General features: G+C 34.3%; 1 protein-coding gene across 4 annotated transcripts; it reads left to right on the forward strand.

Moving 5' to 3' along the window:
* The first annotated feature begins 1,985 nt into the window (after positions 1-1,985).
* Positions 1,986-7,605, forward strand: LOC108983354 (protein HESO1-like). Of its 4 annotated transcripts, none has more exons than XM_035683152.1 (10): positions 1,986-2,352; positions 2,472-2,550; positions 2,724-2,977; positions 4,231-4,395; positions 5,213-5,391; positions 5,472-5,567; positions 5,908-5,977; positions 6,381-6,511; positions 6,649-6,729; positions 6,835-6,945. In XM_035683152.1, exons 3-9 carry the CDS (start codon positions 2,839-2,841, stop codon positions 6,688-6,690), a joined length of 822 nt encoding a protein of 273 aa, XP_035539045.1. In that variant the 5' UTR covers positions 1,986-2,352; positions 2,472-2,550; positions 2,724-2,838; the 3' UTR covers positions 6,691-6,729; positions 6,835-6,945. The 4 variants fall into 4 exon arrangements, with proteins under 4 accessions (XP_035539045.1, XP_018810503.1, XP_018810501.1 ...); XM_018954955.2 differs by lacking the exon at positions 6,649-6,729 and adding an exon at positions 7,039-7,605 and having other exon boundaries at positions 2,012-2,352; XM_018954958.2 differs by having other exon boundaries at positions 1,987-2,352; positions 6,649-6,943.
* Positions 7,606-12,125: the final 4,520 nt, after the last annotated feature.

The following is a 12,125-nucleotide window of genomic DNA, read 5'->3' on the forward strand; positions in this document are numbered from 1 at the left end:
GGATGGTCATTTCAAAGGGTGCACACCACACGCTTTGGCTAAATTCCTTCCATTGGCGTTTCCAACTTAGAAATTCGGATGTGATTAAAAGAGGTCGTCTAGTATGTATGTCCTCCTCCACGTCCCGATACGTGATTATCGGATTTTTAAATATGTCTTCCACGCCAATTTATAAGACATGCTAATAAATAAAAACTCATCTTCACAAATTGCAACATATTCATGAAATGACTTGAGTTTAAGACTTTGGGCATATTGGTATGTATGGATACCACATTCAGTGAAAGTTGAGGCATTTGCTCGGCTCACACAAAAATATAATGATCCACACATGTAGAATCCTTTCTCCCTAACCAATCCACGCATATGGTATATGTTTGTTGAATAATTTTATATATAATCGTGAAGTACATAAATGCTATGTAATTATAGAGTCTATTATTAAAAAATAATTTTTTATATAGATCTTATATTTTATTAACTTTTTTCAAATTGATTATGTAACAGTTTCGCAATATACAATTGCAAATATTTTTTTTTATAGTTGCTAAATGCACCCAATCAAGCTCATTGTCTTTTTGTAAATTTGAATATCTAAACAATAAATGGCATTTGTTTAGATCAATAGTTTTTAAATCTTATTGCTGTAGAGTCAAGGTCGCAACCAAAGAGATAGCGACAAAAAAAAAAAAAAAAAAAAATCAACACAAAACTAACTATAAATACAATTGAGAATTGTTACCATCTACACAATAAATCTATAAATTAACATGATTTTATATGATACGTTAGATTTATTTTATAATAAAAATATATTTACAATTTAACGTATTACATCAAATTATATTAATTTATTAATTTACTGTTACGTAGTCTCTAAATAATTAAAACACTTCTCAATAAATTTATATATTTTTCTCATTTAAAACAAATAAAACCTAGAATTCATAAATTTCATCAATAATATGACCCATTGCAATAAGAAGGTAACTGAGATTTTCATATGCATTAGTTCATTTAATTATAAAATAATAAGTTCCATTTTTTTTTTTATAGAAACAAACTTCATTTCATTCAATGAATCGAAATTACAATTATGACTCATCAATATAGAAAAAAATATAGACTATAAGTTAAACTAGGCATCTACTTTGAGGCATTCTCGCATACAAAATTACTTTATAACGAATATAGTCTTAACTTTTAAAAACTCTATTCTAATTAAAAAAAAAAACTCTATAAAAACATAACTAAATAGAACCTCCGACCTCTCAAGAGCAAGGCTACGTTTGGGTAGCAAACTCTTCTCAATACTCTTCAAGTATTATCGTATTTATGAAAATACTTCACATGCCAAACAACTTAAAATACTTTCAATGAGACCCACAAACCCACTTCAATCTCTACTCGTAACTATCCACAAATATTCTATAATATTTATCACTATTATATATAAAAAAATATTTAGACAATATAATATTTATCACTATTATATATAAAATAAAATAAAATCACTATAATATTTATCATTATTATATATAAATAATAAATAAAATTATTATAATATTTATCACTATTATATATAAATAAAATTATCATTAAAAAAAATCAATGATTGATGAGACTCACACATTTTTTAATTATCTATTCAAAAGTCAACAACTCAACATACTTCATACATCCAAACAATTCAAAATACTCTCAATGGAACCCATAAATCTACTTCAATCTCTATTTATAACTATTCACAAATATTTATAACACTTTTTAAATATTCTTACCACTCAAATATAGCCTAAGAGGACGGGACAAAATAAGTTCCTTGTATGAAAATTATAATATCTAAACAAACAATACTTTTATAAAATGATATAATTCTGTAGGATGACTGCGTAGAAGAAGCAACTATTCTTGCATTAACCATCTGTACCAAAACAGAGAGAATTTTCATGACCAAATCAAAAATCACGATTTTTTCTGACAATGACTAATTGAAAACCCATCAAAATCAAAGTCATTGCTGGCTGCTCGCAGTCGAAAATACGCTTCTTCCTGGAAGAAAAAAAAGTAATAAAGAAAAGAAAAAAGAAGACGAAAAGAAGTCCGAGGGTGGAGTAAGAGCGCGCTCGTTCATTTCCAAGCACTCCGTACATCTTCAAAAGGTCACCAAAAAAGGCGGAGAAAACATAAAGAAAGAAACAGAAAAGTAGAAATCCAATCTGGCGAAGCAAAGCCCCAGCACTGTACTGTAATCTCTAGTGGGTTAGCCTTATGACAGGCGATGTGAGACGGTGCCTTGGTTGGATTGGAACCCTAGAAAAATTAGGTGGAAAGGGTTCCATTATGCTTGTGGTAATGCTTTGTTCATTTCTATTTGTTACTAGTTTGACAGCTATAGATATAATCAAAATCGGTTTTTTGGTAAAAAATGTATTGTATTTATTTGTTGTTTGGTTTTTGTTGATGAACAGAAATGAAGGAATTAAGGGTATTAATCCCAAATTCTTGTTGATTTAATTCTCCCATTACACGTTTTCTTCACAGGACTAAGTAAGCACATCTACTTGTATAATTTGATGCTCAAGATTATCTGTATTGTTATGCGTCATTCATTCTCTCCTTACTTCTATATATAAGTGTATGTTAGGTGGAATGAGCTTTGTTTAGTTACAACATGATATATGATTTACATCTTAATTTTGCGAACAATACTCGAAATTCAGGTTATGGTTGGCTTCTACCTTCCGTGATGGTTGATTTTATCAGTATTAAAAGCAATTGTTACTCTTGAGTTTTGACACATTCAAATGTGTCTATATTGTTACCTGGAAATAAGAGATGAGTGCCTATAGTGCATTGGAGAATGTCCTTAAGGAGATACTTCAAGCGGTCAAACCCGTGCCAGAGGATTGGGAGAAACGTTCTAGAGTTATTGATGAATTGCGAAGAGTTGTTGAATCTGTGGAAAGTTTGAGAGGTAATTTCTGCTGAGTTTCACGGGTTTTCTTAGAAAAATGTTTCTTATGCTATTTAAAGTTTCTAATTTATGGTTAACAAATATTTAAGGTGTGCTACTGGTTGACTTACAACCTGGCTTTGATACCATATGTTTCAACCCAGGGAAAGTGCTAGCCTAAGTTTACTTAGTAAGTGGCAAATGTAGGGTTTAGCACCTGTGACTACCTTATATGCCACCCACTTTATATGGACCATTCATATTCCAAATGCTGTCCTAGTAATTGTAGGTCTGAGTCCAATAACATTGACATGGACACATACCTCTTGACTCGTATTTGTTGGGTCCTTAGTTGGGTGTTAGAAGAAGAAGAGGGAGCTGGCAAGGAAGTTGTGAAGTTGAAGTGGTCAATCGGATGTTATCTTTTTCTTTTCTTTCTTAGAGTGATTATTTTTGTGCAAACATTATTATGATGACTTCGTTTTCCTTATTTGGAAAGGTGAACAACTTCTTCTGGTTCTGAGAACTTTTTACACTGGATTGCATATGTGGAATGCCATGTGACGGGACCCTACATTTCTACTCTATAATGAATGAAAGTGTCGAGTCATCTTGAGGTTCTGTACGATGACATTAGTTTTCTTAAAGGAATTACAGTTCTTATAAATGTTGATCTTGGTTTGGAAGCTTCACTTTCATGTGCATAAACATTGGAACATCTTAAGCTGACTGACATGCTAATTGGAGCCTCAGCCATTCACTATTTCTACAGATACATGACTCCTGCCACCTGGCATGAAGGAGATCCATCTTCTCCAACTTGATAGGGGTGGCCAGGATGGGGTTATTGTGGTTTAGTCCCCTGTTAAAAGAAATATTTCTTCAAAAAGACTGAAAATCTACATAGGTTTCTATCACTAGTAAACCTTTATATCTTCACTGCTTTTTTTACAAGTCACCTATAATATAATATAGATACATCAATTAAGTGAATTTTCATTCATGTTTCTCCCCCGGAACAAAAAGGTTACTCATGTCAGTCTTGACACCAAGTCTCAAAAAGTGCTGTATGGTTGAATTAAAAGTCTTCAAGAGCCGTTCGAGTAAAACATCGAGGTCGTTCGAAAAAATAAACATAAGGGGATTTCCCCACACTTCATTTGTTTAGTCAATAATCATCACTGTATTTCATCTTATTCCATGAGGTATAGTAATTGCCAATTGGTAAAAACATTTATGATTAACAATACAAATTCATGATTTGGCTCAAACAGGTGCAACAGTGGAACCGTTTGGTTCATTTGTGTCTAATCTGTTCACAAGATGGAGTGACTTGGATATTTCTATTGACTTATACAATGGTTCTTATATTTCATCTGCTGGAAAAAAGCGCAAACAAAATTTACTGGTAGATGTACAAATAGCTTTGAGACAGAAAGGTAATTTACTTGAGCATAAAACCTTTCAGAAGATCCATATTTCTTTTCTGTTTACTCTCTCTCTCCCAAATCATAATTTTTTTTATAGGTAATCAAGATGTTTTATTCATAAGAAGACAAGGCATAGCCCAAGTACATCCCCCAAATCCCATTTAATTGTTCCACCATTGTAATTGCTTCTCTTTAGTACATGCCATGAAACACATGTCACTCTCGAGTTATTTTATGATAATGGTCAGAAAGTTTATATAAATACTGGAATTTATCATAGAAAAGAATATATGAAGCATTGGATATGAGCTGTAATTAACTTTAACTGCAAAGTGGGGAATGCCAGTCATTGTACCATCTTCACCTGTTGCTATCGAAATTTTAGTAAGTTTTACAATGCATGCAGGTCAGTTGTGAAAGTATAATTTCTTTTAGTTTGCTATCATGCTGTAAAGAAGACAATCATTGCCTTTTTTCCAGGTTGTAAAAAAATGTGTAAGATTCTACAATTGACTTCTACTTACAAAAAAAAAAGATTCTGCAATTGACTTCTATACATGGCAATGAAAATGCATCATTTCATTTTATTGAACCTTGCATCTGTAAAAATAAACCATTTGTAAGTTCCATTTATATTGATTCTTCAAACCTCCAGTGATTTTCTTGAATTTTAAATTCTGTAATACTTGGTTATATGGGAAAGCAATAAGGAATAGAAGTCCATGATATCATGCAAGCTCTTATTCATTAAAGGGTTTGATTCTAAATTGGTTTGATTATTCTTCATTAGAAGCCGTATCTTCTCTTTATGATGGTTGATCTGCAGGTGGATGGCGCAGGTTGCAATTGATCCCTAATGCAAGGGTTCCAATTCTAAAATTTGAGAGCAGCCGCCAGAGCATCTCTTGTGACATGTCAATTGATAACATACAGGGCCAAATGAAGTCCAAACTTTTGTTTTGGATCAGTGCGGTAGATGGGCGCTTTCATGATATGGTTCTACTGGTACATTCTTGTGGCAAAACGATACTTGATGATGTGAGAATTAGTGATAGTATTTGATGTGTTCTTTCTAGCTTTTGTAGGTCAAGGAATGGGCTAAAGCACATGACATAAATAATCCAAAAGTGGGGACTTTCAATTCATACTCTCTCAGTCTGCTTGTGATCTTCCATTTTCAGGTAATCTTTGGTCATTATTTATGGTACAATTTTTAAAAATGATTAAATTAGGAGGACGTTTCCTTTCTGATCCATGAAGTTCACTGATATGGTTGCTTTGGATCTGGTTTGTTGAATGTTTATACAGTTGCATCAGTCTTGTTCTGTTTATTTCATTTAAGTATCTTATCCTGCTGTAGAACACCAGGATATAATCTTCTTCTGGCTTACATATTTTGATATATTTATATCTTCTTGAGTTGTTCTGGTTTCCTGTCTTTGCTTCCATGCCTGTGGAAATTTACTGATTCAGTTCTGATGAGCGATGAGATTTAATTTTATTTTCACTATTTTTTTCCAGACATGTGTCCCTGCAATTTTACCACCTCTTAAGGATATATACCCGGGAAATATTGCTGATGGCCTTCAAGGTACTTTTGGTCCTCTGTCTTACGTACAGAAAATCAATATGATCCATGTGATAGTTGTTGGCAGTACCAAATGGCACCATCTCATAAGGGAATTAGGTAGAATAAATGAGAACAATATATGTGATATACTAAAAAAGTGTATTCACAAATTTAGTTGTGCCTACCATATATCTCAATCAGCAATTTGTTTGGCCATGCTCACGTACTCTGCATTCTTGTTTTGGCTCAAATTTTGGGCACAATTGCTTGCATAGACTGGGTGAAGCTTTTTCTTCTCCTTATATTTGCCATTACTGAAACTATTCAGAAGTACCTAAAAATGATCTGTTGAATTCAAATACCATCGTCTACTTCTGAAGACAAATGGAGTCATGAGACCTGTCTTTCAACATGCTTTATACAGGTGAGAGAATTACTGCTGAGAGGCATATTGCAGAAACATGTGCTGCTAACATAACAAGGTTCAGACAAGACAAATTCAGACCAGTTAATCGAAGTTCTTTGTCTGAACTTTTCATTTCTTTCCTTGGAAAGGTAATCATTTCTTTGACAATGATTTTCTACTTTTATAGATTAGGGAAAATAATTGAAATAGAGATTTGTGTGAAATGTTAATTAAATTTTAAGATATATTTAATTTGTTTATTCAACCATGCGCCCATGGATTATAGCTTCATGTTAAAGATTTTTTCAATCAAATGAGGTGGCTGTGATTAGGTGACGATGAGGTTAAATGTCCTTTCCCATTATAGGTTGGTGATGCTTGCATATCATCTTTCCCATATCATATTGTGCCCACGCATGCACTGTAATTACACTCTAATTGTATTGTTCAAGGTCCTTTATATGTTTCGCAGTTTTCTGACATAAGTTTGAAGGCCTCAGAGCTAGGAATTTGTCCCTATACGGGACAGTGGGAGCACATAGAGAGCAATATGAGATGGTTGCCCAAAACTTATGCGATACTTGTAACTCTCTCTCTCTCTCTCTCTCTCTCTCTACACACACTGCTGCTGCCATTGCTACTGATTTTGTTGTTGGCACTGCTGATGGCTGGTTAGATTGAGGATCCTTTTGAGCAGCCAGCAAATTCTGCGAGGGCCATAAGCATGAGTAAATTGACACGGATATCTGAAGCATTCCGGATGACCCACTGGAGGCTTATTTCAGCTAATCAGAATGAGGGTTCTCTTATTCCTACCCTAGTCCGACCCGAAGTATCACAATGTATTCCAAAAGCACCTGTTCAGAACCCAACTAACAGCAGGCGCTATCAGTCCCACCCACCTCGTCCACAGGTGCACAGGAGTAAATACTCCACTTCACAAGCTCAGCATCAATTTCAGAACTCGAGGGTAGAAAGCCGGTCCAACAATACAACCCTGCAAAGATCCATCCTGCAAAATCGCAATCAAGGCCAGCAAATATGGAGGCCTAAATCTCATGGATAGGTGTCGTCAGTTTCTGATTAATCAAACGGATTTTCGCTGCATAATTGTTCATCTTGAAAGATGTAATTAGCGCCAAGCTGTTTTGATGTCGGCCAGGATACAATTGCTGGATAATATACCCAACACCCGAAGCTGCATCCTAAGCTGATAATGCAGGCAATGAGGGTGTAAAATGAAGATGGGGATGTCACCATTCTAATTTCTTCACAAAATTTGAAGAGAGATTTACTCTTACTTTCTAAAATTCGTAAGATTAATTTGTGCGGAGGATAAACAACCCCCCCTTCCCCGAAAAAAAAAAACCCAAAAAAAAAAAAAACAATAGCTTTCGGTATATTGGGATTTTTATTGGAACGTAAATGGTCAGCCCCTGCAACTACCTAGAAGAGGGGAAAAAAAACTGCCAAGGTTATCTGGGAGTCGAAAGGATTCTGATTCTACTGAAGCATCAAGGTTCAAGCTTGAAAAATCATGCTTTGAGCATCAAATAATGGGCAAACTAATTGAGGTTTGCAGAAAAAATGAACGTGTATCAGCTTTGGCAGCGTTAGAGCTAAGACTCAAATCAGGTTTAGTGTTGTATTCCAAATTAGGAAGATTATGTTACGTTTGGATATTGAGGTATTTTCATATGATCTGTAAATAGTAATGAAATAGTATTGAATAGTTTGCGAATAGAATTATAATAGAAAAAATTGAATTGAACCAAATATTAGGACTAGAGAAAACTGTAACAGCTGTACACAATTATCAATACAATTAACATATACAAATGAAAGAATAAGGGTTACATATATCTCGTAAATCTGGGTAAATAATATAACAAATGATCTAGCTTAAAAAACTTGGATGTATGGTGTTTTACACGAGCCAACATTTAGCATGAACCGTGTGAATTACCCACCTAGATGTTGTTCCCAGCATTTGCGGCCACCGCAAGGTTAGTCTCACATAACACAAAAGCGATTTGCGTGTACCAGATGTCAATAATCAAATACAGTTCTTCTATATACAATCGTTAGATACAACAACATGCAATCGTCTATGCCACGTTAAATTTAAAATGAATTATTCCTCTCTCATTAGCTCGGTCTATCTCTCTCATCAGCTCCATTAGCTCGGTCTCTCTCTCTCTCTCTCTCACACACACACATCAGCTCGGTTTCTCTCTCATCAAGTGTCTCTACGTCAGCTATATTTGCATGCCGTTTGCACCAGGCGCTTGCAACAAGCATTTTTCAATCAAATAATTGCACAGAAAATCAACTCTCTATCCATCCATGTTTGTCATTCACTCGGAGATCATCTTGATTTTCAATGCTATGAAGACCCTCGTGTAAGAGAAAATATGGCCTGCTTGCCTATGTTCCTTCAGGGCGATCGGCAGGAGGAAAACAACAATGATTCGTGATTTCCACAACTTCAACCACGCAACAGGCGTTTATCAGCGGTCAAGACCCTATAACTCGCATAAGGACCCTCGGATATATCTCGCAATGTGACATGCCAGCCCATGGCCTTTGCAATCTCTCGAAGTTTCATCCGTGATGGCAAGAGTGTCGCGGATATATACACTTCCGCCGGGTCTCAGTATCCTATCCATCTCAAGCATGATTGAAGAAACGTTGCATCTGACACCAAATTAAAACCAACAACTTACCCCAAGCGATCCCAGCTCACATCAAGAACAAAATCCATCATAACACCCAAAGACTAATAAAGGTTTATTGACCCACATTATCCCACATAATTAATTCTAAGGTAATGATATTCTCACAATTCCTCTACTATCCAGTTTTTTTTTTTTTTTTTTTTTTCCTTCTTTCTTCTTCTTTTGAGTCTGGATTAAAAATATCAAAACATGATCTTCTTGTATAATTTAGAATAAAATAAATTCAATCAACTAACGTAATCATGTAATTTAATTAAAAATAAATTCAATTTTATAAAACTCGACATTCTTTTACTCTTTGAGTCAATTTTTATAAATTTAATTTATTTTGAATTAATTTAGTGGCTGATGTATAAAATTTCTCTTTTATTTATTATTCAAGTTAGACGTTGCAATTTAAGAAGACAAATAAATATAAATATTATGTGAAAATTTATATATTTAAATTTAAAGTTTGCTATAGACAACGTCAATATTTGAAGAGCCAACACGATGTGTATATATAAGAATTCAATTCAAAATAATTAAATATCATATAAGCAATTACTTTCTCTTTAAAATGATGAAATTCTTCAAATCCTCACGAAATGGCCCGTGAATAATTATACTTGAATCGCAACACTTACTACTAAGTGTTCAATCATCTCCTCGTCTCATTAGCCTTTGGAGTTGGGATCTAGGCGTGCGCTCGAGAGAGAGTATAACAATTCAATTCTCCCACTAATAACATTAGTTTGAATTACAAGTGGGGGCGGTGTATCAATTAGACACTTTTAGGTAGGGTTGTGCAGAAAAACCGCAGACCCAACCCACCCAAATGAACCGACCCGACCCGACTGATAACACACGGGTGAAAAGTATTTTTGGGTCGAACCCGTAAAATGCCGGTTTCAACTTGCCTAAAATCACGCAAATCACACCCTAGCTCTCTCATTACCTTTGTCGATTCCTGCCCTTCTTCTGTCTTCTCATTCGATTATTGGAAATCCTGTCGCCAATACCCACTATTAGGTTAACACGAATCTGGGAGACGGATGTAGAGAAAATCACGGCTAGGGGTTGGAAAGCACTGGACCCGATTTTATTCTTCATGAACCCTAGGCCTATCTATGAGGTAACGTTCTTGAACCAGTTACCCATAGAAGCGACAAGTTCCTCTGGGAAAAGTCTGCATGATGTTGCAAATTATGTGCAAAGGATCTTGGCTGCTACGCTAGGGTTTGAGTGCACGAACTTTACTAGAAGGGACAAGTATAGGGTTTTGACTGGAAAATGATGGAACTGTGTCTTATATTCGTGCGAACCTTCGCAGAGATTAGTCAGAGTTGAACAGGAGGAATGCCAAAATGGCATCAACAAGAAAGAAGAGAGAGCTCCCGTGAAAGCCTAAGCCTAGAGAAAAATAGAAGGCTATTCCCAAGTTAAGAAGGTGGGTGAGCATCTTCAAGCCATTTATTCGATTTTTGCTCCTTAGTGTGATGAGTCTTTCTCCTTCGATTCTTGTTCTTCTTTCGTCTTCTCCTTGTCCTCCTTCTCTCTTGTTTCTCTATAGGCCTCTGGGACTCTCAAGCGGTTCGATGATCTTGGGTTTGACAATTTCAGCAGCAAACTCACCACATTTGGGGCACATGAATGTGATCATCGAAGTTTCAGCACAAGAAAAAATGATAACGGGTTGACCCGACATCGTGTCGGGTTGGGCTGATATTCATCCATGTTTATACGGGTCGGGTCGGGCCCAAATATTAAACGGTTTGGTCAGGTTGTAGCCCTACTTTTAGGGTAAGACTATCGATACAGATCAAAAAAATCGACCGAACTGAACGATTGAATGTGTATATATATGTAAATATTTTATGTAGTAGTTGATAAGTTGTACAAGTTAAATATGTAATTTTCATCAAATGGATCACTATTGACTATATATACAATGAGATTATTTAATATTCATAATTATATATAAAATGTTAAATAGATCACTTAGTTAATTTTAATGATTTAAATTTTTAATTAATTTTTTTTAGTAATTTTTCTGTAAAAAAAAAAAAGAGGAAAAAAATGCTTATGCACTGAATAGAATGGAATGTACCGACCAAGCTGATAGCTAATAGTCTAATTCGACAAAAATGACTGACCAAAATTTTCGATCCATGACTCCTCTCGAATTGATTACACCTTAGCCCCCAATTGTTATAATCACTCTACTTTGTTAAGAGGTTGTAGAAGTGCAACGATCTAGTCTAAGAGCTCGTATGAGGTTGCGTTAGGAATATTAAAAGGTGTTTAACTAGTCTTAAAATTCTTTTAATAACAAAATTAGGTTATTTTGATGTTACATATTAAAATATTTTTTAATCTCAAATAAGTTAAAAAGTATATTTGGAAAAAATCATTATCTTAATGTTTTTCCTCAAACATGTCTTTATGGATAACGCAGAATGTAGTTTCAATTTAAAAAGATTGTCAATGAGCGAAAATACTTATCCAACTTTAAAATAATTACAACATTCAAACTTTCGAGTATATGGTCATAATTTTTAAAAATTCAAATGATTATCATTACTATTTTATAATACATTTTTTAAAAAAATTTATTTTTAAGTAAATATAACGTGTTTGAAATTATTTTAACTTTATTGTTATTAAACATAAATAATTTTTCAATAATAAAACTTATTACGTAACTATAAGTTATATTTTTTACTGTTATCTTAAAAGATGCACTAAACCTACATAAACAACTTAAAAGTTTGGCTCGATCAAGTTTGAAGGAAGAAGAAAGTAGACCTTGTAGGCTTGTAGAGAAGCGGATAGAATAAATAGCCTATAGAGTTAGGATCTGTCTGGTTACTCAACTGAGTTCAGTACAATTCTTTTTTACGTATCTTTCCACCATCCAAATACAAACTTGAGCTGTATCATAAATAAGTTCAGTGGATCTGTACTGCACATTGATGTAACCGGTTTTGACTTGTGGTAGGGATTCTGCAGTGGCATAATGCCTGCAAACCGAAGGCTGGAAAAA

The sequence above is a fragment of the Juglans regia genome, chromosome 12, assembly GCF_001411555.2.
Source record: "Juglans regia cultivar Chandler chromosome 12, Walnut 2.0, whole genome shotgun sequence".
NCBI lineage: Eukaryota > Viridiplantae > Streptophyta > Magnoliopsida > Fagales > Juglandaceae > Juglans > Juglans regia.